Source organism: Oncorhynchus nerka, linkage group LG16 (genome assembly GCF_034236695.1).
Source record: "Oncorhynchus nerka isolate Pitt River linkage group LG16, Oner_Uvic_2.0, whole genome shotgun sequence".
NCBI classification, from domain to species: Eukaryota; Metazoa; Chordata; class Actinopteri; order Salmoniformes; family Salmonidae; genus Oncorhynchus; species Oncorhynchus nerka.
In genome coordinates, this window is record NC_088411.1 from 18158377 (window position 1) to 18184772 (window position 26396).

The 26396-nt window shown below is 44.7% G+C and overlaps 1 protein-coding gene across 3 annotated transcripts in view; it reads right to left on the reverse strand.

Moving 5' to 3' along the window:
* The window catches only part of LOC115144146 (myosin-16-like), a 49700-nt gene that overhangs the window by 3155 nt on the left and 20149 nt on the right, over nt 1–26396 (reverse strand). For all 3 annotated transcript variants that reach the window (XM_029684927.2, XM_029684929.2, XM_029684928.2), the window contains 17 exons: nt 24876–24966; nt 16520–16576; nt 11265–11351; nt 10849–11094; nt 10544–10661; nt 9447–9574; nt 8040–8236; nt 7441–7573; nt 7080–7296; nt 3035–3171; nt 2425–2528; nt 1854–2046; nt 1399–1602; nt 1059–1184; nt 754–924; nt 403–603; nt 117–263 (listed from right to left, as the gene is read on the reverse strand). In XM_029684927.2, coding sequence (XP_029540787.1) covers nt 117–263; nt 403–603; nt 754–924; nt 1059–1184; nt 1399–1602; nt 1854–2046; nt 2425–2528; nt 3035–3171; nt 7080–7296; nt 7441–7573; nt 8040–8236; nt 9447–9574; nt 10544–10661; nt 10849–11094; nt 11265–11351; nt 16520–16576; nt 24876–24966 — 2557 coding nt within the window. The remainder of the gene's footprint in view (nt 1–116; nt 264–402; nt 604–753; nt 925–1058; nt 1185–1398; nt 1603–1853; nt 2047–2424; nt 2529–3034; nt 3172–7079; nt 7297–7440; nt 7574–8039; nt 8237–9446; nt 9575–10543; nt 10662–10848; nt 11095–11264; nt 11352–16519; nt 16577–24875; nt 24967–26396) is intronic.

Sequence of the window (26396 nt, forward strand, 5' to 3'; positions counted from 1 at the left end):
ATAGAATTTCTTTCAATTTAAAGCACAGATGTGACCCACAGTTTCAGTACAGACAACATTAATGATGATTTGACTATCTTCAATTCAAGTTAATGCGGTAAGGTTGTAGGACTTACAGACGAGTATCCCTTGCTGAAGCTACCGCGGTTCTTGGTCCTGATCTTGGTGAGGGCTGACTCAGCGATGTCTGCCCTTTCTTCAGCATCATCCAACTCATGTACAGTCTTCCTGTACTTAGCGAGGTTCATGTTGGCCTGCTCCTCCTGTAGGAAAGGTGCAAGTCATGTTGTAAAGACAACATATGGAGTCTAGAGAACGGAATGAGAGAGACTGAGAGAAAACGAGAGGATGGGAAAGGGCGAAGGAGCAAGAGAAACGGATGGACAGACAGACAAGCCTTACCGTCTCCTCTACTTGTCTCTTGTAGGCCTTCATCTTGTTCTGGAGTCTCTCCACAAGTTCCTGCATGCGGTGTTGGTTCTTCTGGTCCTCCTCGGACTGGAACAGCAGCTCCTTCAGACGACGCTCGTTCTTACGCAGCGTCTTCACCGTTTCAGCGTGACGCTTCTGCTCCGAGTCCAGCTCCAACTCCAGCTCCTTTACCTAGAGCCAGACACATGGTCAGTCTAGGAAAATATACATTTTGATGCCCATCTTTCCCTGTAAACCTGAAACACTGGGCAATGCGACAGAAACAACCATTTCAAAGTTTAGGACCCGTGTTTGAGCATATGTGAGTGTGTGTGCGTTTACCTTGCCCTCCAGTTTCTGGATGATCTTCTTGCCTCCTTTGAGGGCCATCTGCTCAGCCTCGTCCAGCCTGGTGCCCATGTCCTTTAACTGGGCCTCCAGACCCTTCTTCACCCGCTCCATGTGCAGGGTGTGGTCCTGCTCTAACCTCAGTTCCTCTGACACACGTGCTCCCTGGAGAGAAGGGACATCAATTTCTATTCCACTGGTTCATTTTTATTTTAAAAAATATATTTATAAATAATGTTCTATTGACAAGTCAATTCAAATCAATGCTCCTAATGATCAAAAATTCGGGATTGTCTTACCTCACAGTTGGCCTTCTTGATCTTGTCATTGGCTCCTCTCAGTTCGTTCTGCAGCTCCTCATGCTCCTGCTGCAGTGCCTGTAAATCCACATCCAGTTTCCTCCTACCACTCAGCGCTGACTGGAACTACAGCAGGAAACAAAACCACCATGAACTTGACAACATGAGGTTAGCATGGGAGAGGATTGATTCATGTACCGGCTGAAGTTCTATTGTTCATTGTTTATTCAGTGAGAAACTGAGCTCTTTTAACCTAATGTCCATAATGTAACTAAGCCAGTTTAATTTGATGTATTATTGGTAAAACACTGAATAGAAGGTGTTGCAATCTGTACTCTACCTGGTTGTTGAGGTCGTTGTACTTCTCGTTGGTCTCTGTAAGCTCAATCTCTAAGATTTTGCGTTGTCTGTCAGCATTCTCCAGCGCACCACGTGTCTCCTCTCCCTCGCTCACCAGCAGGAGGCAGCGTCGCTCCAACACGATCTGCTCCTCCCTCCGCTCCTCCTGCCCACGCACCACCTCCTCCAATTGGCCCTGCAGTTCCTAAGAAGGAAAAGGAGAGAAGAGGTCAATCCATTAATAAATCAATCACATTCTGTATGCAGCTCCTTTCAGAGGGTGGGAAGAGGAGAGAAAAGGAGGTAGAGAGAGAGAGAGAGAGGGGGAAACGCTGAAGAAAGAGTCGGGCAAGCAGAGGAGACTGGGTAAAGGAAGGAGCAAGGGAAGAAAGGGGATGAGGAGGACGAGAGAGCAAAAGAGAGAGGGAGAGAAGCGATGGAGGTGTAGAATCTCACCTTGATCTGCTGCTGCATCTTCTTTGTGTTCTTGGTGAGCTCTATGTTGTTCTTGGTGAACAGGTCCACCTGTAGTTCCAGCTCATTTAGGTCAGACTCCAGCTTCTTCTTCACCCTCAACCCCTCACCACGACCTTTGACCTCCACATCCAGACTGGCCTGAAGGGACTCCAGCGCCCTCTGGTGGCTCTTCCTGGAAGGGGAGGAGAGAGAGAGAGAGAGAGAGAGAGAGAGGAGGGGTTATCAATAGAGCAATCAACTGAAGAAGCAGGGCCGGATTACGGAACGGGTAGGGGGGATTGCCCCCTGGAGGTTTGGGCCTCGCTAGATAGCATATGAACATGCCATATGCAATGGCAAAATGTGTAGAATAGCATTATAAAACTTCACATTTTTCTCTCTTCCCAATGGAAAAATATGTTGCAATGCAGGAAGTTAGCTTTTGGGGAAAATGGCTAAAACAATTCCTTAAAATAAATCCCTTTCAGTTGAAAAGAAAGACAAAGGGCAGAGGGGAAAAACACATTTTTCTTAAATGAAAATGCAGCTCTATGGACAGTGGGTACCTTACCTTGCTGCCTCAAACTCCTCCTCTTTCTCCTGGAGTCTCCTCTCCATGTCTCCTTTAGCCTGGGACAGTTCCAGATGCAGACGCAGCACCTTGGTCTCCTCAGCCTGGAGAGGGGGAGGGGGGAGCAAGCGGGCGGGTGGGTGAGCGAGGGAAAGAAAAGTAGAGAGGGGTGGGTGAATCAACCATCTATGCCGAGTAGCCAGGGGGCTCCTGTCTAGTAAGATTCCAGTCCCTGGAGGGCCAGGCTGATTATAGGAGCAGATAGCTGATGGTGTAGTGTTATCAGTGGCTGGGATCTGTCTGCTCTCGGCCTGCATGAATGGCCAATACTAATTGAAACATGTTGTCTGGGGGCCTTTTCTCCCCACTCACTGTCAGATCTGCCACATCGCTGCCACACTGGTTCACCTCCACACCTCAGTCTTACATTGTGTATGACGTACGCTGAAGAGAATTTAACGCTTATGTAAACAGAGATCAAATAATATTGAATGTGACAATGATCTAAGATAACACATTTAAATGCATATTATGTAATAGTTGTGGAATGATTGGTGTAGACTTATTTTATTCCACCCAATATGGCCACCTCCTACTGTAACCTCCATACCTCTAAGGCAGCTTCAGACTCTTCCAATGAGGCCTGCAGCTCCTCCTTCTCCATCTCTATCTTCTTCTTTGTCTTCTGCAGCTCGTGGACGCTCTTGCCTCCATCCGAGAGCTGGTCAGTCAGGTCAACTATCTCCTCTGAGTTAACGACAGAAGAGTTGCACTCAGTCACGCAGAAAACACCTCGAGAGATCATGAGAATGTTTTACCCAAATAAAATAGTGTCTAAAACAGAGCCCTGTAGAACACCTAATGGCCTCCATTATTTCAGTAACTGGAAGTTTTCCTTTATACCCTGGGCTTTAAACATGTATCATCTCTCACCCTAAGCTACAAGACTGTTTCGCAAGCACAGATTGGAATATGTTCCGGGATTCATCCAATACATTGGGATCCCATGCTCTTTCAATGGAAAGCTATGATTTCTATGCAATTCCAGATTGCAATTCCTATGGCTTCCACTACATGTCAACAGTCTTTGTTCAAGTTTGAGGCTTGATTCTTCCAAAACAAGGAAGAATTTTGAGTTTTGGTATCAGGAGTCACAGTTGGAAATCAATCTGTGGACGCGTGACTCGAACTTGCTCATTTTATTTTTCCATTGAACGTACTTCTTTCTGTATGAAATATTATAGTTTATTTACATTTTAGGGTACCTGAGGATTAAATAGAAATGTAGTTTGGCTTGTTTTAACAAAGTTTAGTGGTATCTTTTTAGATTCCTTTGTCTGCATGTTGAACGAGTGGATGACTGAAATCAATGGCGCCAACTAAACTGACTTTTTGGGATATAAAGAAGGATTTTATCTAAAAAATGATCATGCATGTAGCTGGGACCCTTGGGATTGCAAACAGAGGAAGATTTTTCAAAAAGTGATTTATTTAACCTTTTGGGATAGGGGGCAGCATTTTCACTTTTGGATGAATAGCGTTCCCAGAGTGAACTGCCTCCTACTCTGTCCCAGATGCTAATATATGCATATTATTATTAGTATTGGATAGAAAGTTTCTAAAACCATTTGAATGATGTCTATGAGTAATGAGTATAACAGAACTCATATGACAGGTGAAAACCTGAGAAGAATCCAACCAGGAAGTGGGACATCTGAGGTTTGTAGTTTTTCAAAGCTTGGCCTACCAAATACACATTGAGATATGGATAAAGTTGCACTTCCTACGACTTCCACTAGATGTCAACCATCTTTAGAAACTTGAATGAGGATTCTACTATAATGGAGGGGCTCATGAGACCTCTTTGAGTCAGTGGTCTGGCAGAGTGCCTTGGTCTCATGACACGTGCTCCCGACAGAGTTATCACTCATTCCAATGCTTTTCTGAAGACAAAGGAATTCTCCAGTTGGAACATTATTGATGTTTTATGATAAACACATCCTAAAGATTGATTCCATACATCATTTGACATGTTTCTAAAGGACTGTAACAGAACTTTTTGAGTTTTTGTCTGGACAAAGTGCCTGCCCCTCATGAAGATGGATTACTGGGCTGAATACGCTAACAACAAGTGGCTATTTGGACATAAATGATGGAACTTTATGGAACAAATCAGTCATTTATTGTCGAACTGGGATTCCTGGGAGTGCCTTCTGATGAAGATCATCAAAGGTAAGTGAATATTTATGGTGTAATTTCTAATTTATGTTGACTCCAAAATGGCGGATATTCCTCTGGCTGTTTTTGGTTCTGAGCGCCGTTCTCAGATTATGCTTTTTCCGTAAAGTTTTTAAAAAATCTGACACAGCGGTGGCATTAAGGAGAAGTCTATCTTTAATTCTGTGAATAACACTAGTATCTTTTATCAATGTTTATTATTAGTATTTCTGCAAAATCCCTGGATGTTTTGGAATCAAAACATTCCTGCACGTAAGGCGCCAATGTAAACTGAGATTTTTGGATAGAAATATGCGCATTATCGAACAAAACATACTTGTATTGTGTAACATGATATCCTATGAGTGTCATCTGATGGAGATCATCAAAGGTTAATGATGAATTTTACCTATATATCTGCTTTTTGTGACTCCTATCTTTGGCTGGAAAAATGGCTGTCTTGGCTATGACCTAACATAATCATATGTTGTGCTTTCGCTGTAAAGCATTTTTGAATTCCGACACAATGGGTAGATTAACAAGATGTGTATCTTTCATCTGCTGTATTGGACTTGTTAACCTCTTGCTCCTACTGAGACGCTTGCGTCCCATCCAGAGCTCTGGAAATGCAAATGCGCTACGCTAAATGCTAATAGTATTAGTTAAAACTCAAACGTTCATTAAAATACACATGCAAGGTATTGAATTAAAGCTACACTCGTTGTGAATCCAGGCAACAAGTCATATTTTTAAAATGCTTTTCGGCGAAAGCATGAGAAGCTATTATCTGATAGCATGTAACACCACAAAAGACCCGCAGGGGACGTAAACAAAATAATTAGCATATTCGGCGCTACACAAACCGCACAATAAAATAGAAAACATTCATTACCTTTGACCATCTTCTTTGTTGGCACTCCTAGATGTCCCATAATCACTATTGGGTCTTTTTTTCGATTAAATCGGTCCATATATAGCCTAGATATCGTTATATGTAGACTGTGTGATAAATGGAAAAAAAAGCGTTTCATAACGTAACGTCATTTTTTCAAATTCAAAAAGTCGACGATAAACTTTCACAAAACACTTCGAAATACTTTTGTAATGCAACTTTAGGTATTAGTAAACGTTAATAAGCGATCAAATTAATCACAAGACGAAGTATATTCTATAGCTGTCCGTCTGGAAAAATGTCCGGGTAGAAACTCAACCAAAATATCCGGTCCGAGACCTGAAGAACTGCGCTGCCTTGCATCTGTTTGACCAAGAAACAAATAGTAGGCAAATGACAAGACTCTAGACACCGTGTGGAAGCTGTAGGTACTGCAACCTCAGCCCCATTAATTGTGGTTCACCTTTATCAATGGGTTCAAGTCGCGCAGCAATATATTTTTCTATTTTCAGTGATCAGATTTTCCTGCGCTTTCCGATGAAACGCACGTTATGTTATAGCCACAGCCGTGATTTAACCAGTTTTATAAACGTCTGAGTGTTTTCTATCCACACATACTAATCATATGCATATACTATATTCCTGGCATGAGTAGCAGGGCGCTGAAATGTTGCGCGATTTTTAACAGAATGTTCGAAAAATTAGGGGGTAGAAGGAAGTTAATGTGTGAAAGTTACATATTTCAAAAAAATATTTTTGAATTTCACGCGCTGCCTTTTCAGCGGAATGTTGTCGAGGGGTTCCGCTAGCGGAACGCCTGCCCTAGAAAGGTTCATCGCTATTTGTGATTTTATGAAGCCTGTGTTGGTTGAAAAATATGTTGATGTAGGGTGCCGTCCTCAAACAATCGCATGGTATGCTTTAGGACAATGCAGTTACAATGCAGTTAGATTAAACCTAAATTAAGCTTTTAACCGATATAAGATATGTTCATAAATGTTTAATATTACGATTATTTATTTTAATTGCGCGCCCTCCAATTTCACCGGATGTTGTCGACAGGTGTCCCACTGACGGGACGACTAGCCCTAAGTTCATTTATAAAGCTTGGTCGCAAATGGGTCTTCCAAATATACTTCCAAAGTTGTGGCAAAATGGCTTAAGAAAAAGCATGTTAAAAAACATGTGAAAAAGCGTGTGTGAGCAAGGAGGCCTAGAAACCTGACTCCGTTACACCAGCTCTGCCAAGAGGAATGGGCCACAATTCACCCAACTTATTGTGGGAAGCTTGTGGAACGCTTCCCAAAACGTTTGCCCCAAGTTAAACAATTCAAAGGCAATGCTACCAAATACTATTAATACTACTATTTTCATTTGATCTATTTATTAATTTTCTTACTTTTTAACAGCATTGTTAGGAAAGGGCTCGTAACTAAGCATTTCACGATAAAGTCTACACTTGTTATATTTGGCGTATGTGACAAAATTCTATTTGATCCTGGTAGGCCTTGTTCCAGAGCTTTGTACTGTGGTATTTAACCCTCACCCTGGTAGGCCTTGTTCTCTCTGCGTAGGGCATCTCCCTGTTCCAGAGCCTCTTCATGGGCCGTCTTCAGTTTGAAGAGCTCCGTGGCGTGCTGTCTGCTCTCCTTCTGACAACCCTCCACCTCCAGCACCAGCTCCTCACACTTCTGCCTCCAGTCGCCCAGCTGCTTTTCCAAGATGCGCTGTTTCTTATCCAGCGCCTGGCCACAATTACTAGCCTGGAAGGAAGAACAATGAAGGCAGAAGGATTGGTCATTATCACCCGGCAGCTACCATTTCTCAGTTATGACCAGTTAATAATTGATTACATTGATAAAGTAGGTTATTCAGCTCCTCTGCCATGTTTTAATGTGTCCTCTTACCTTCTCCAGGTCTATACAGAGGTCCTCCACCTCTCCCTGGAGTCTCTGCTTGGTCTTCTCCAGAGAGGAGCACTTAGCCTGGGTGGCCTCCACCGCCTCCTCAGCCTCCTGGAGCCGAGACGCCAGCTTCTTCCTGGAACACACACAAATGTCTGGATATGAAGGTGTGTGCGAGTGTGTCTCAATACCTGTACATACTTGTAGTATGTGACATTTTGAAAGTATGCTTTAGATGCCAGGATGTTATACTAATGTTGGCTTTTCATCCAGTACAATTCGCTGCATGCGATTGAAAAAGCGAATCGGCTTTTCAGAACCATGTGTGTTTGACAACACTCAGCTCAAAATCAGGGGATAGACTGTAGCAAAATGAATGGCGGGAAATATGACACATTCTCAGTGTGGTGAGCCTAGCATTTTATGTTTGTTGCTTACTGCGTGAATGTTTACTTAGCAGTATGATCTAAATAGTATGTCGTACGATTGGCACACAGTATGTTGTTGTAGTAAGAAGAAGGCAAGATTTTGGGTGTAACTCTCCCTTCTTGTCTTCTAGCTCAGTTTCGTTTGTGTGTTCTGTATACTAGTATGTGTCTTACTTGGTCTCCTCCAGTTCGTCCAAGTGCTGTATGGCGTCCGCCTCATGTCTGGTCCTCCAATGTGTGACCTCGGTGTTGAGTTTGGAGATGAAACGCTGCAGCTCCAGCTTGCTCTCCTGCTCCTCCTCCAGCTGTTCCTTCAACACCTCACACTCCTGACGCAGCCCTGCCAGACTGCTGCCCAGGGCCAGCTTAGACTGGGGACCGTGAAAAAGACACACACTGTAACACACTCCGGACGCAGCACTGCCAGACTGCTGCCCAGGGCCAGCTTAGACTGGGGACCGTGAAAAAGACACACACTGTAACACACTCCGGATGCAGCCCTGCCAGACTGCTGCCCAGGGCCAGCTTAGACTGGGGACCGTGAAAAAGACACACACTGTAACACACTCCGGACGCAGCACTGCCAGACTGCTGCCCAGGGCCAGCTTAGACTGGGGACCGTGAAAAAAACACACACACTGTCACACTCCTACACTGTAACACACTGAAAAAGACACACACTGTCACATACACTGTAACACACTCCGGACGCAGCCCTGCCAGACTGCTGCCCAGGGCCAGCTTAGACTGGGGACAGTGAAAAAGACACACACTGTCACATACACTGTAACACACTCCGGACGCAGCCCTGCCAGACTGCTGCCCAGGGCCAGCTTAGACTGGGGACAGTGAAAAAGACACACACTGTAACACACTGAAAAAGACACACACTGGACGGACACAGCCCTGCCAGACTGCTGCCCAGGGCCAGCTTAGACTGGGGACCGTGAAAAAGACACACACTGTCACATACACTGCTGCCCAACACTGGGGACTCCGGACACAGCCCTGCCAGACTGCTGCCCAGGGCCAGCTTAGACTGGGGACAGTGAAAAAGACACACACTGTCACATACACTGTAACACACTCCGGACGCAGCCCTGCCAGACTGCTGCCCAGGGCCAGCTTAGACTGGGGACCGTGAAACAGACACACACTGTAACACACTCCTGACGCAGCCCTGCCAGACTGCTGCCCAGGGCCAGCTTAGACTGGGGACCGTGAAAAAGACACACACTGTAACACACTCCGGACGCAGCCCTGCCAGACTGCTGCCCAGGGCCAGCTTAGACTGGGGACAGTGAAAAAGACACACACTGTAACACACTCCGGACTGCTGCCAGACTGCTGGCCAGGGCCAGCTTAGACTGGGGGAGAGATGCACAGAAACTGTCGAAGACACCTGAAAGCTATAAGGATCCGTAATGAAACATTGTGCGTAGGGAGGACACATATTTGGGATATGAGGTCATTCCGATGCTTAGATTCCTCAATTCTTATCAGTTATTGACACAACTGAAAACATTCACCCCCCCCCCCCCACACACACACACACACACACACACCACTGCCTGGTCCTACCTTAAGCTCCTCGTCCATCTGTTTCTTGATGTCTTCATGTTGGGTCACAATCAGGGTCTTGGAGCGACAGACCTGGCTGGCTCTGCTCTCTGCCTCCTCCAGCTGTTTGGCCAGGTCTGTGTTGTCGGCTAACATCACACAGAGAGAAGACAAGTTAGAGACACAACCAGGGGCTAGATTCTATCAGATCCGTGCCAGCCGACACCCGCATAGCGTTTTTTTCCCCCGGCAGTGTCGGAGGTCGAACTGCGCTAGAGCAGTCAAATCCACAAGCGGCTTGCAGCATTATACCTAAAGCGGACATTGCCATTGGTTGCATGGAGTCACATTAAGGGAAATCCCATGCAGCCTTCTTTAGTTCAAACACTGGAATGCGTAATCTACACCTCGATTAGGCTGATAGAAATCCTCAATATTTGGTTTCATCATTTTCAATTTGAGTGTCATTATTTTTTATAGACCCTACACTTTCCTGTTCTGAACATCTAACGCAAGTGGGATGGGTGTGGCTTCGTGACTGACCACACAAGCAGCCTCTCACCGATTTGATATCTCTAACGTTACACCTTCGACACCACCAAAATACCCTCTTTGAGGGTGTCTTCTATCGCGGGTGAATGCTTGATCTGATTGAATCTAGGCCCAGGTGTGTTATCAACTACCAGAACATACAGGGGACTGAGACCGACTTGGTCAAAACTGATGTGGCCAACTGGGTTTGTACCCGATTCAGCACTTTTACCATACAGCTAACTGATATAAACACACACATATGATAGCTATGCTCACAGTGATTTTTTAATACACAGAGCAAAGACAAAGAGAGTACTCTTCACGGAATTCGCAGAGGATTCATGACAGCACTTTATATGATACTTAATGATATTTTTGTTGCACCACAGCCCTGTTCGATCTGTGTCTACAGTCCTAGTGCTGACTAACTCTGTTCAATCTGTTTGTGTGAGTATTTGTACTCTGCACTCTAAGCCAAGTAGAGGGTTAAACCCGATTGAACTGAACATTGGAGACACGCCAAAGGCTTTGAGCTTTTACTTGGTTGTGTGTGCGAGGTTGTGTGTTTGCACTTGTACGTGCACCTGTGAGTCTGTTCCTGGCTACGTTGACCTCAGTCAGGGCTTTCTGCAGATCGTCTCCTCTGGTGTTGGCCTCAGAGAGCTGCTCTTCCAGCTTCCTCAGCTGGCTGTCTGTCGACACCTGGTGATAAGATGAAAACATGGCATTTCTAGGCGCTTTGGCCATATTACATAGGCACTCACATGGCTGATTCTTTTTAGAGTGTGAAAGGTTTTACAAGACACCTCCAAAAGCTTGATGTGGGTCACTGTGATAGAACGAATCGCTAACTCTCAGGGACAGCCTTCCCATCCGAGGTGTGACTAACCCTGACTTTCTGCAGGGTGTCCAGTGAGGCAGCAAGGTCCTCCAACTCCATGCGTAGACTCTGTTTCTCCTTGTCCAGCTTGGCCCTGGTCCTCTGGAGACTCTCACACTGCTCTCCCAGCTCTGCCATCGCATCACCATGACGCTTCCTTAGAGACGCAGCCAGGGCCTCTGATTGGATAGAAGACTCCTCCAAGTCCCTTCTCAGACGCTGGAGCTCCGCCTCCCGCTTTTTATTTACTTCAATCTGAGGGGAGTGATGGAGGGAGTGAGAGGGGAAGGTCGAAGCTAGTCATCCCATTTACAATGGCTATGATTACTGTTACATTCCTCCCATTACTGGTCAAATGGAGTGACATGTGAAGTGCCAATACATCTCAGGGTTACATGCTAGAGTGTGTTTGTCTGCATGTGTACCTGTGAAGCTGTGGCTCCCCCTGCCTCCTCCAGTCGGTCAGTAAGGTCATCCAGTTCTCTGGTCAGATCAGCTCTCTGCTTCTCCACCTACAAAACAAAGTCATTTGTAGTGTCTCATAATAGACTTAACAATTACAAATTAGTTGGCTAGAGGCCAGTGCTCATGCAAGATTTGTTTCTGGGTGCAATTGCGTCAGAAACAGATCCGGCTCAGTTTATCACAAACAGTATCCTCTCCACACACAGTGACATCATCAAAGTGAGACTCTTGTCGGTGGGTTATATCTTCCTTGTGTAAACCAGCTGTGGTCATCTATGTAACAGCCTGAGGGCATCTAAAGCGACAAAACATTGATAGCTGCAGTTTTATTAATTAAATATGCTGGAAACACTGTAAAGATGTTGGTAAGCAAACATCCCTGCAGATTCGATCTGGACCCACCAAAATGGGGGTCACATCCTGGGGATTTCTGTGATTGAAAGACACCAACAGGAAGTGACCTCCACAGGGTTCAGAGGTCAGGATCAGCGAACAGCAGGGAGGAGCATCCGTTGCAAAGTCCAAATATTGAGCGGCTCCTCTTTCTTGGTCATCTACAGTAGCTACTACCATCTCTGTGTTTCCAGGTAGAGAAGTGTAAATGATTTAAATGTCTATATAAAAATCTATGTTGTGCTAGACCAGACTAAGCATCATCTCCATAAATGTAATCTTCAAAGGACAATCACAATCAGAGTGGTAATGACAGGCTTGGGTGATGTTTATCTAAAACTTGAGGAATTTCCATTATAAAACAAGGCAACACATGTAACGGTTATAGTACTCTGAAACATATGGTCGTGAAATGCACAAACGATCAAAGCTTTAGATGTTCCAGTTGAACGCTGTTGTTGGTTTTATGTTGATCTTTTACTGCTGTTTTAAAGCTGTTGTGAATGTTGAGAGGGTCTGTAGCCCTTTCCTCCAGTCAAATGACCCAGTGGCCTCGTGGATGGAATGTTCTAAATGTTTTTCATACAAATGTTTTTCATACAAAAAAAGTATATATTTTTTTAAACAACAAATATCTGGTGTTTCTATGTCAAACAGTTTTTTGTTATATTTCAGTCTTCTGTGATGTACAGTTGAAGTCGGAAGTTAACATACACTTAGGTTGGAGTCATAAACTCGTTTTTCAACCACTCCACAAATGTCTTGTTAATATCAAACTGTAGTTTTGTCAAGTCAGTTAGGACATCTACTTTGTGCATGACACAAGTCATTTTTCCAACAATTGTTTACAGACAGATTATTTCACTTTTATAATTCACTGTATCACAATTCCAGTGGTTCAGAAGTTTACATACATTAAGTTGACTGTGCCTTTAAACAGCTTGGAAAATTCCAGAAAATGATGTCATGGCTTTAGAAGCTTCTGATAGGCTAATTGACGTCATTTGAGTCAATTGGAGGTGTACCTGTGGATGTATTTCAAGGGCTACCTTCAAACTTAGTGCCTCTTTGCTTGACATCATGGGAAAATCAAAAGAAATCAGCCAAGACCTCAGAAAAGAATTGTAGACCTCTACAAGTCTGCTTCATCCTTGGGAGCAATTTCCAAATGTCTGAAGGTACCACGTTCATCTGTACAAACAATAGTATGCAAGTATAAACACCATGGGACCACGCAGCCATCATACCGCTCAGGAAGGAGATGCGTTCTGTCTCCTAGAGATGAACATACTTTGGTGCGAAAAGTGCAAATCAATCCCAGAACAACAGCAAAGGACCTTGTGAAGATGCTGGAGGAAACAGGTACAAAAGTATCTATATCCACAGTAAAACGAGTCCTATATCGACATAACCAGAAAGGCTACTCAGCAAGGAAGAAGCCACTGCTCCAAAACCACCATAAAAAAAGCCAGACTACGGTTTGCAACTGCACATGGGGACAAAGATTGTACTTTTTGGAGAAATATCGTCTGGTCTGATGAAATAAAAATAGAACTGTTTGGCCATAATGACCATCGTTGTGTTTGGAAGAAAAAGGGTGAGGCTTGCAAGCCGAAGAACACCATCCCAACGTGAAGCAATGTCACACCCTGACCATAGTTTGCTTTGTATTTTTCTATGTTTTGTTTGGTCAGGGTGTGATCTGAGTGGGCATTCTATGTTGGATGTCTAGTTTGTCTGTTTCTGTGTTTGGCCTGATATGGTTCTCAATCAGAGGCAGGTGTTAGTCGTTGTCTCTGATTGGGAGCCATATTTAGGTAGCCTGTTTTGTCATTTTGGGTTGTGGGTGATTGTCTATGTTAGTTGCTTGTGTCACACAGTTCTCATTATAGCTTCACGGTCGTTATTCGTTTATTGTTTTGTATAGTTTGTATTCAGTGTTCAGTGATTTCTTTAATGACAAAAATCATGAACACATACCCCGCTGCATTTTGGTCCGCTCCTTACGACGATCGTGACAAGCAAGGGGGTGGCAGCATCATGTTGTGGGGTGCTTTGCTGCAGGAGGGGCTGGTGCACTTCACAAAATAGATGGCAGGGAAAATGAGGTGGATATATTGAAGCAACATCTCAAGACATCAGTCAGAAGGTTAAAGCTTGGTTGCAAATGGGTATTCCAAATGGACAATGACCCCAAGCATACTTCCAAAGTTGTGGCAAAAAGGCTTAAGGACAACAAAGTCAAGGTATTGGAGTGGCCATCACAAAGCTCTGACCTCAATCCTATAGAACATTTGTGGGCAGAACTGAAAAAGCATGTGCGAGCAATGAGGCTTACAAACCTGACTCGGTTACACCAGCTCTGTCAGGAGGAATGGGTCACAATTCACCCAACTTATTGTGGGAAACTTGTGGAACTCGACCCGAAACGTTTGACACAAGTTAAACAATTTAAAGGCAAAGCTACCAAATACTAATTGAGTGTATGTAAACTTCTGACCCACTGGGAATGTGATGAAAGAAATAAAAGCTGAAATAAATAATTTTCTCTACTATTGTTCTTTCATTCTTAAAATGAAGTGGTGACTGACCTAAGACAGGGAATTTTTACTAGGATTAAATGTCAGGAATTGTGAAAAACTGAGTTTAAATGTATTTGGCTAAGGTGTATGTAAATTTCCAACTTCAACTGTGTATAAAGTGTCATAATGGGATGCAAACTCAAAATGGAATATTTCAACTCTATATCTGACATGGAACAGTTATCATCTTTTCTTAAGACCATAACCATGTGTGTGAGGTGTACACTTTTGTTTCAAAGTAGATTTGTTAAAGATTACTAAGAAACACTCTGATGTAGCCCACTGCAGTAGAAGGTTAAAGCTTCAGTCCACTGGTAGTGTTTGGTAGGCCACACTACCTCAAAGCCAAGTGTGTTTTTCCATGTACAGTATTTGTGCCTGCTTCCTGATATTCTACATGATGTATTCTCTGTATGGTCTTCCTCTTGACATGGTTAATCAGCGCTCAAAGTGAAAACAGACTAATCTCATTTCAGCTCCAACCAAGCAGAGGGATCTCATCTTTCAGTTTCCTGTGCACTCACCCTTCCCCACTCTACCACTATAGCTCCCTATCTCTGTCTCGCCCATGCACTCTGACCTCTGACCTGTTTCTGTCATCACTCTCGTCCAGTCCATGGACAGTGTCAACAGCTTCTTCAGCTCAATACACTTCACAACCATTCCCTTTCTGTTGTAAACGAAAGAGGTTAAAGGAAGGTCAGCTTTGTCTTAGTCCATGTGGAATGGCAGATAACTCTTGTTTGCATGAGAGTGTCCGGGAGTTTGGGTGAGCGTGTGTGTGTCCGACATTCCACTGGGGAGAAGATTCCATTGCAAACCGTACCAGGAGATAGTGCCGGCACTATCTCCTCATCTCTCCCTACCTGAGCTGAGCCAGACAATGGACAGCCTGTCTGCAGCGCTGGTATGTGTGTTAGAGACACTGAGATAAAGCTTTACAAGTCTCTGCCTGTCTCTCCCTCACTCTGCTGGCTTTAATAGGAGGCAGGGGGAGCACAGGGCTATTAGTTAAGTATACCACCCAGTGTGTGTGTGTGTGTGTGTGTGTGCCACCCAGAGCTAGGGAAGAAGTGTGCAAACAGCCTAAAGGGACTGGATGTCACTCCATTCACCACCAGTGAGGATGAAAAATGTATGTTTCTATCTCTGGCCTGCTTATTGCCACAGTGGAATCGCAGCAGGGTCGGTTCCTCTAACATACACACAAAACTCAAGTCTCGTTTCACATAAGAAGGGGTTAACAATCTCCTCCTACTGTTAAGTGAACAATCTTCTCTTCTACAAGGGATTGGTTTGACATGGACTAAGCTCAGAGTTTTAAACCCCGTTTGTAGCCTTAACATACAAATATACCAGATGCCTTTTGGCCACCTTGGCATACTGAAGAAGGAGAGCGAAAAAATGATCCTTGTCCATTACTTCTGTCACGCTTGTGCGGAGCAAGGTGGAGGAATGTGTGTGTGTGTGTGTCCATTTGTGTTTTCATGCGTGTTCGGATGTAGGGGCTCTGTTTGCCTCCGGGGCTGCTCTGTGAGTTAACCAGAAACACCAGGGCTTTCCTCTCATTTATTATCACAGGTGCAGCTGATTTGGGGTAACCACCAGAGGCACGGGACAGACCTATTTACCCCACCAGCATGCCAAACACCAGGTCCCCCAAACCCCGTCACTCCCATATGCCTCAATCCCACTTCCCTACTCCAACTGAACCCTCCACTACCCTTCCTGTCTGAAATCAACCTCTCACCTTACTGATTCTTCTCTATTTCTTTCTCCAAACCTAACTCCCTTCCCCAGTATTCCTCCTTCTCTCTCCTTGACTTCCCTTCAGAGGTTTCAATCCTATGACAACTCCTAGCTGCACCACATCTCAGAGTATTACTGCCGGGCAAAGCTCATCTCATCCCACAGCACCTTGGACTGCTCTAGTCTTTGACTGATATGTGATACAGGACTCTCCCTCAGGAAGCTCCGCCATCCAACACCACAAACATTCACTCGGACAGTTCTGGACATGCCTTGCACTGACCACAGTAGACAGCAGGACATGCCTTGCACTGACCACAGTAGACCGCAGTACTGGCCACAGCACCTCCAAACATAACGCTAACTCTAGCACACACCCCTATAACACTAACAACAGCCCAACTCCAGTGAGTTATGGATGCAATAGGTTTGATAGAGTTAGGTGATAATGTAGGGGTTACAGTACTGGACCAGTGACAGATGTACTGTACCTTGGCTCTCATGGTTCTTTCTGTCTCCAGTTCCTCCTCCAGCTCCTCGATACGGACCTACAGAGAGCCGAGAGAGCATTGTCCTCATTACATGCATGTGCTAGCATTTCATAGAATCACTGCAACATTCTGACAACATTTGAATAGTTCCCATTGTCCCAGTAAACCTACATAGTCTGCAGAAATACAATGTTTTGTCTGGGCAAATAAGAGGCACTACCCCGTTGTTGGTTTGCTATTTCAGGGCAGTAGGTTTGTGGTGAGAGATATTCTCATTCTCTGTATTTCTCCCTGGGTTGGTTCAGCATGCCAGTGGTTTTTCTTCTTCACAGCAGGAATGTCAGCAGCAGCAGTAGCCTTCATCATTATTTCTACTCTGACCCTCAGACTGAGTCTGCATGGGACTGGGCTTTCATATCAGGTCAGTCAGCTCAACAGAGAATATCAACTGTCATTTCACATTATCTTTAATTCATACATGGCGGCCCAACGGGTGGGACGACAGTAATGAAGGATTTCACTTCATGGAATTATCGGGTTCATGTTGCAATATTTGATTATATTATAATTGTTACTATAGCTGAATGATTTATTGCACTTTTATCATTAATATATGACATACAATTGTAGGCTATTATTGCTTCAGTATAGATGCAATGTCATGCAGCTTCTTATCACACTAATGGATCTCTAAGTACATTTCAGTTTTCCCAATATCATAACTCACTAATTCACTGACACACAGGTTGTTTATGCCCTTTTGACACAAACGTATTGAGTTTCTAAACATTGCAGTCTTCAGGCTCCAAGTCATGTTCTGTGGTATCTACAGCTCCATCTTGTCTCAGTGTCAGGAAGTGTGTCTAACATGTACCGTATAGCCCCAGGACATCACACACACACACACACACACACACACACACACACACACACACACACACACACACACACACACACACACACACACACACATAGCCAACTCTCTCACTACTAACCACAAAACGCAGAGACTTGGGGAAACACCAAACAAAGTTCCACACTCTACACACACAGACAGGGTCATAACTTTCAATATCTCAATCACACTCCTTTTTCTTAACCCTTATTTTACTAGGTAAATTAACTGAGAACTTATTTTCATGTACAGCAATGACCTGGGGAATAGCTACAGGAGAGAGGAAGAATGAGCCAATTGGAAGCTGGGGATAACATTCCATAACATTTAACATTCCATCTGAAAGATGGCGTCCTACACAGGGCAATGTCCCCAACCACTGCCCAGGGGCATTGAGATATTTTTTTTAGACCAGAGGAAATAGTGCCTCCTACTGGCACTCGAACACCACTTCCAGCAGCATCTGGTCTCCCATCAAGGACCAACCTTACATAGCTTCAGAGGAAAGCTAGGAGTGGGATGCAGGGTGCTAACCTTCCCCAACCAGAAACCGTGGATTGATGGCAGCATTTGCGCAAAACTGAAAGCACGAACCATTGCTTTTAATCAGGGAAAGGCGACCAAAATCATGACCGAATACAAACAGTTTAGCTATTCCCTCCGCAAGGCAATCAAACAAGCTAAGCGTCAGTATAGAGACAAAGTAGAGTTGCAATTCAACAGCTCAGACATGAGGTATGTGGCTGGGTCTACAGTCAATCACGGACTACAAAAAGAAAACCAGCCTCGTCGTGGGCCATGATGTCTTGCTCCCAGACAAACTAAATAACTTCTTTGCTCGCTTTGAGGACAATACAGTGCCACCGACACGGCCCGCTACCAAAACCTGCTGGCTCTCCTCTGTGGCCAACGTGAGTAAAACATTTTAACGTGTTAACCCTGGCAAGGCTGCCGACCCAGACGGCATCCCTAGCTGCGCCCTCAGAGCATGTGCAGACCAGCTGGCTGGTGTGTTTACAGACATTCAATCAATCTTCATCCCAGTCTGCTGTTCCCACATGCTTCAAGAGGGCCACCATTGTTCCTGATCCCAAGAAAGCTAAGGTAACTGAGCTAAATGACTATCGCCCAGTAGCACTCACTTCCGTCATCATGAAGTGCTTTGAGAGACTAGTAAAGGACCATATCACCTCCACCCTACCTTACACCCTAGACCCACTCCAATTTGATTACCGCCCCAGTAGGTCCACAGACGACGCAATCACAATCACACTGCACACTGCCCTAACCCATCTGGACAAGAGGAATACCTATGTAAGAATGCTGTTCATCGACTACAGCTCAGCATTTAACACCATAGTACCCTCCAAACTTGTCATTAAGCTCGAGACCCCGGGTCTCGACCCCGCCCTGTGCAACTGGGTCCTGGACTTCCTGACGGGCCGCCCCCAGGTGGTGAGGGTAGGACATAACATCTCCATCCCGCTGATCCTCAACACTGGGACCCCACAGGGTGCATTCTCAGCCCTCTCCTGTTTTCCCTGTTCACCCATGACTGCGTGGCCATGCACGCCTCCAACTCAATCATCAAGTTTGCAGACGACACTACAGTGGTAGGCTTGATTACCAACAACGACGAGACTGCCTACAGGAAGGAGGTGAGGGCCATCGGAGTGTGGTGTCTGGAAAATAACCTCACACTCAATGTCAACAAAACAGAGGAGATGATCGTGGACTTCAGGAAACAGCAGAGGGCGCATCCCCCATCCACATCGACGGGACAGTAGTGGAGAAGGTGGAAAGTTTTAAGTTCCTCGGTGTACACATCCCGGACAAACTGAAATGGTCCACCCACACAGACAGCGTAGTGAAGAAGGCGCAGCCACCAAAAACACTCACAAACTTTTACAGATGCACAATCGAGAGCATCCTGTCGGGCTGTATCACCGCCTGGTATGGCAACTGCTCCGCCCCCAACCGCAAGGCTCTCCAGAGCGTAGTGAGGTCGGCACAACTCATGACCGCGGGCAAACTACCTGCCCTCCAGGACACCTACACCATCCGATGTCACAGGAAGGCCATAAAGATCATCAAGGACAATAACCACTCGAGCCACTGCCTGTTCACCCTGCTATCATCCAGAAGGCGAGGTCAGTACAGGTGCATCAAAGCTGGGACCGAGAGACTGAAAAACAGCTTCTATCTCAAGGCCATCAGACTGTTAAACAGCCATCACTAACATTGAGTGGCTGCTGCCAACATACTGACTCAAATCTCTAGCCACTTTAATAATAAAACATTGAATGTAATAAATGTATCACTAGCCACTTTAAACAATGCCACTTTATATCATGTTTACATACCCTACATTACTCATCTCATATGTATACACTGTACTCTATACCATTTACTGCATCTTGCCTATGCCGTTCGGCCATCACTCATCCATATATTTTTATGTACATATTCTTAGTCATTCCTTTACACTTGTGTGTATAAGGTAGTTGTTGTGAAATTGTTAGATTACTTGTTAGATATTACTGCATGGTCAGAACTAGAAGCACAAGCATTTCGCCTCACTCGCATTAATATTTGCTAACCATGTGTATGTGACAAGTACAATTTGATTTGGTATGCTGCTGGCCCTAATCATCTCTAAGTCAAATGAGTTTTAGTGATGACAGTAAACCGGTATAATACATGCAAATATTTCAACAATACTCTACAGGTAGCAAAACAACCAGGAGGCTAGTCATTCAGATAACATCGGTATAACTTTAGCTAATAACATTCAAGCTTCCTATGAATGGCACAAGCCCACACCAACGTTCCAGAGCATGCAAAAAGAAAGAGGAGAGGAGGATAAAGAGAGCGAGCGAGCGAGCGAGAGAAAAGTGGTGTAGAAACTCACGTGCCAGCGCAGGACCTCAGCAGAGAGCACAGCCATGGTGAGGCAGCAGCAGCCCAACTGACTGACTGACTCTCCCCAACACTCTCTCTCTCTCTCTCTCTCTCTCTCTCTCTCTCTCTCTCTCTCTCTCTCTCTCTCTCTCTCTCTCTCTCTCTCTCTCTCTCTCTCTCTCTCTCTCTCTCTCTCTCTCTCACACACACACACCGACACACACACATGCTGCTGTGCTCCACTCAGCCGAGTCGCTTCTCCTCGGGCATTCTACACTCCACACTTCCTGACACACACACAGAGAGAGAGTAGCAGGGCTCCCGACTGCTCTATTTAATACATTGTGTCTGTTACTTCTCCCCCGGTCAACTTTGCCTGAAACTGTTATCGCTAATATTTTGATACAATAATACTGCCCTGTAGAATAACAGTTTGTTGGACCACCTGTTTTTTTCCTTCTGAACATGCCTGGGAACTGCTGTACTGGCACACTATTGTGTTTTACCACAGTAAGTCCATTTCAGCATCATCGTATAAGCATAAGACACCGCAAAAGGAAACAAAACCGTTAGCCCATTATTACAGTGGACTTTTGGACGGTCTGATATCTGAAATTGCACTTACTTAAACTTTCCACATTAGGGGCTTTTTTCCCCAGTGCAACTCTCCACCATTTTAAATTGAGCATAAATTGCAATCACATGTGAGTTGAGCCTGATGGCTCGGTGATTGTATCTGAGGGGTATTCTATAGCGTGGGCAGCTATATCCTGTCAACCCCCCTCGGAGAGCCCTCCGAGAGGGGAACCAGACCAGAGGCTGAACGATTAGTCTCTCCTGGCACACGCCTACCACAGACCTGCTCCTGCATCAAACTAACCTCATTACAGACTCCACTCCTATCAATAGAACTCTCCATACTGTCCACGTACGTAAAAACACCTTCAGATGGAGCTGTAGCTACCATGGCAATGCCCTGGTGATTTCATTGACTGGAGCGATGGCCAGGTAATTCAAGGCTGTTACCTCATCAGTCTCTATCTGGAACCTAAAAGGGTTCTTCAGCTGTCCCCATAGTAGAAGCCTTTGAATAACCCTTTTTGGTTGCAGGCAGAACCCTTTTGGTTGGTTCCAGGGTTCTACAACCTCTTCCTATGGGGAGTTCCATTTTGGAACCCTTTTTTCTAAGAGTGTAGCTGAGGACAGGAAGGTCAAAATCATATTATTAAAAACGATGTGCTCTGTGTACAGTACCCAGGTGGCTGAGGGCCTGGCTCCTGTCCTGTGTTACTTTTGCACACGTACTGGACATGCAAACCCACATCTGCTTTATAGCAAAACAGAAAAATACTGGTCACAAACTGGTTCATGATGATTGACTTGACCTCTGACCTCACACAATGATCCCTTTTCAGTCCGCTAGAATTGTCTTTATTATAAACACCATAAAACCAGCCATTAAACATCTCCCACCTCCGAGATGGAAGTGAATAGCATGCATCTGCTCGCCCCATTCTACAACTGCATTCATATCGTGTCTGCCAAAGCTGCTTTGAACTGTAGAGGAGTAGTGGGAGCTCCATCATCATAGGTCTTCACTAGCCAACTCTCCCCCACGTACACAATATAAATACAGAACATTGCACTGTACAGTACGCAGGCTGTTCAGAGCTATCACAAAGCTATTCAGAGCTATCTCTTTGAGCTACAACTCTCCTAAGAAGCAGCTGAAATGCATAACTGCTAACCCCAGCAGTACATTGTGCTTTAACTGTACTGTAGGGGGGGAAGATGAGATATCTCTTTGATTTCCTGTGAGCTACAATGCTGTCTTGGGAATCTTGATATATTCATGTGACCTTTATATTTAAACCACACACGAGTGGGCGAGCAATAATCTGGTCTTTTGTTCAGCGCTGGCCTGGCCTGGACACCTGCATCTTTATCTGTGGGAGGAGATGCTGATCACAATCCAAACACACACAGACACACACACACACACACACACACACACAGGCTTCATTGATGGGATAATGCCAGGGCTACAGTAAATGTGAAAACATGACCCCACACACACACACACACACACACACACACACACACACACAGGCTTCATTGATGGGATAATGCCAGGGCACAGTAAATGAAAACATGACCACACACACACACACACACACAGGCTTCATTGATGGGATAATGCCAGGGCACAGTAAATGTGACAAACACACACACACACACACACACACACACACACACACACACACACACACACACACACACACACACACAGGCTTCATTGATGGGATAATGCCAGGGCTTCAGTAAATGTGAAAACATGACACACACACACACACACACACACACACACACACACACACACACACACACACACACACACACACAGGCTTCATTGATGGGATAATGCCAGGGCTTCAGTAAATGTGAAAACATGACCACTCTCACTGACACACCGATCGTCTTTCAGTCCCTCGTTCACCCAGCAGACAGACAAAGACAGTCTTTATTCCTCTGTTCTTTCCCAACCTCTGGATAGAGGATCAAGGAACTGGAGTTATCCATGGATCTCAGGAGGAGTTTACCTGATCTGCCCCTTTTTGCTTTTACCACTCTCTCTTTTTCCTCAATCTGTCACTCTGTTTCTCTCTTGGTTTCTCTTTCCATCTCTGTCTTTCTTTCTCTCTGCATCTCTGTGTGTCTCTCTCTGTTTCTCTTCTTGACTCTCTTTCCGTCCCTCTGTTTATCTGCAACTCCTTCAGTGTCTCTCTCAATCTCATTATTTTGCATGAAGGAACAGAGCCAGACAAAACACATGTTCATCTGCAAGTTCCAGTGGCGGAGAGAGATAATCGTGTTGGAGCGACAGTATGCCACTGCTTGTCAACGTTGTTCCCGTAACCTTGTCTTCCGTGGGCCTTTTCATCATTTTGGGGTCGACAGGTAGTCTAGCGGTTAAGAGTGTTGAGCCAGTAACCGAAAGGTTGTTGGTTTGAATCCCTGAGCTGACAACATGAACAAAATCTGCCGATGTGCATTTAACCCTAATTGACCCTGTAAGTCACTCTGGAGAAGAGTGTCTGCAAAAATGTAATGCAATGACAACTGCAAATAGTACAATAAAACCAAATGTCCTGTTAAAGTAATCATTTCAGCGTTATTACGTGCTCATTCAGGCATGTAAGCCAGATATAAGAACTGAATGACCTGAATGTTATTTTAGTTGCGTAGGCACTGTTGAATCAAAAAGAAAATGCAACCTCTTTCCCAATCATTGACATACTTTTGGACTGAATGTGGAAACACAACAAGCTGCAGGGCGCATAGTTTTTTTTGTATCTTCTGAGGACATGAATTCCATTTACATAGTGCAAAGTATCTGCAAATCAGACACTATAATGACTTATTTATAAAACATTATTTCACTAGGAAGGCTCTTGTGATTTTGAAGTGCATCTTTGCAAACCGTAACCTGAACGGAGAAGTCAAAGGGCAATGTCTACACAGCATATATCCACAGAGAGTGAAGGAGTTAACTCTCTAAGAGAGGCCAGGCTATAGATGTTTATCAGTTCAGATGGAGGAGTTAACTCCCTATAAGAGAGGCCAGGCTATAGATGTTTATCAGTTCAGATGGAGGAGTTAACTCCCTATAAGAGAGGCCAGGCTATAGATGTTTATCAGTTCAGATGAAGGAGTTAACTCCCTATAAGAGAGGCCAGGCTATAGATGTTTATCAGTTCAGAGGTTAACTCCCTATAGCCAGGCTATAGATGTTTATCAGTTCAGATGGAGTTAACTCCCTATAAGAGAGGCCAGGCTATAGATGTTTATCAGTTCAGATGGAGTTAACTCCCTATAAGAGAGGCCAGGCTATAGATGTTTGTCAGCTCAGATGGAGTTAACTCCCTATAAGAGAGGCCAGGCTATAGATGTTTATCAGTTCAGATGGAGTTAACTCCCTATAAGAGAGGCCAGGCTATAGATGTTTATCAGTTCAGATGGAGTTAACTCCCTATAAGAGAGGCCAGGCTATAGATGTTTGTCAGCTCAGATGGAGTTAACTCCCTATAAGAGAGGCCAGGCTATAGATGTTTGTCAGCTCAGATGGAGGATGTGTGTTTTTACCAGCTCCTCATTCTCCTGACAGGCAGGGGGCTGTGAAACCAGCCCACCAATCAGAGGACAGAACACAGCCGTGGTGCTGAAAAGTAGGAATGCAGATCTCTCCTTGACATCCCGACCGAGAGCAACCCCCTTCAATCTTACCCCTCAAATCCACCTCAACCCCCCCCTTAATCCCCCCAGTCCTCCCACTCTCTCCGACACGTCTTAATGCCTCCCGACCCCTGACCCTACACCCCCTCTTCCAACTCAACCCATCACCCTCCCCCTCGCCACCTCACAATATGTCTCAATGCCTCCTACCCCTGACCCCAATTCCCTTTAAAGTCCTTCAAACCCACAACATTACCCATCTCCCCTCCCCTGCCACCCCTCAATATCTCCACTCGAACACCCCTTCATCTCCAGTCTGGGTCCAACCTGCAGCTCCTTGTTCCTCCTATGCAGGCTGATGTTTAGGGCCTCTTCTGCCTCCAGCTTGGTACTGGTGCTGGTTATCTCCACATCTCTCCTTGAGAAAGAGAGAGAGAATATATCAATATCATCATACCTTTTCCACAGTAAACTGCCCTGTGAGGGGACATGCTCAGCAGAGAGAATGAGTGGCAGACCTCGTTTGATCCTGGTGGTGCAACAAGGTGACTCCCTCATTTGATTGGCATTCACAAGTGAGAATAATATTGTGCAACGAGGATGAATGACTTCAAGGACCCCTCTTCCTTTGAAAATGAAAATGTTTTTTGTTGTTGTGAGAAACAGAGGTGTGTGAGTGAAAGAGAAGGAGGGAAGGAAAGGGGGGAAATGAATGAATGACATCTGACGTCAAGGCCCAGTTCTGTTTTGGTAATGAAAATGTTATTGCGTTTGTGTCCTGTATGTCACAGCTGGTTCTACTCTCCAGGTAAAGATCAGAGAACACCTTCCTCCATTCAGCCTCATATTACTGAGAGGCACATACCAACAAGTTAGGACATTACTGAAACCCTGGCCCGAGGCCCTGAGCCCTTCAAATCTAGATAACGGTCCTCTGCACTACTGATATCATGTTATAACCTCCACCAGGCATCTGTTTTGCTGCAAGCCAGAGACATGCAATCCAAATGTCTGCAAGCAGCAAACCAAATACTGTTTCTGGACTGTTTTTTTCTTTCATTTCTTGGATGTTGAACAGATATCATATGGCTGATATAGTATGCAGATGCAATTCCTTAGCAAAGACGTCAGTTGACAACACCTGGACTGTCGGTCTGCCAATTTCCCTTGTTTTGGTTGAGGATAAGATGGGTATTTCAACAGACTATAACAGACTTTTCAACAGACCAGTCCCAACTCTATTGGGTCTATGAAAAAACTAAGCCACTGCATTCTATTTCTCTCTATAAATATCTCATATCTCTGTAACTCATTGTCTATAAGTTGTAATTGAACTCTTCAACTGTTCTTTTTTTTCAATGATTTGCCATTGTCTATAACAGGGACGTCTAGCCCCACTAAAATATTAATTAGCCCCCCCCTCCCTAAATAAATCAATATATCAGTCAATATATTTTCTTTGTGAATCCTTTTTTTCGTCTGTTGATGCAGAGAATGCTGCACACGCTAGTGACCGTTAGGCCTACTCTTAGCTAACATTTTGGTTAACGTTACCTACTTCTGTGGCTTGAGACTGCTTGCTAACAGTAAACGGACAGGAAAAGGCTCTGACAGGACGGATTCATGTAGATAGGCTACGATGTGAATTTGTGGTAAGTTGGAACAGAGGGCGAGAGAGTTCATTACTCTAAACTTTGGTCATAATCAAAGCTTTGTTAACCAATACGTTTTTACGCGAGGCTGCCTACAATGTAAGACGTTGCGAGCTACCTAACGGTAACGTTAACTTATGTTGAATTTAAAAGACACCGTTATGTGGCGATGATATCTAATTAACGTTGTATTTAA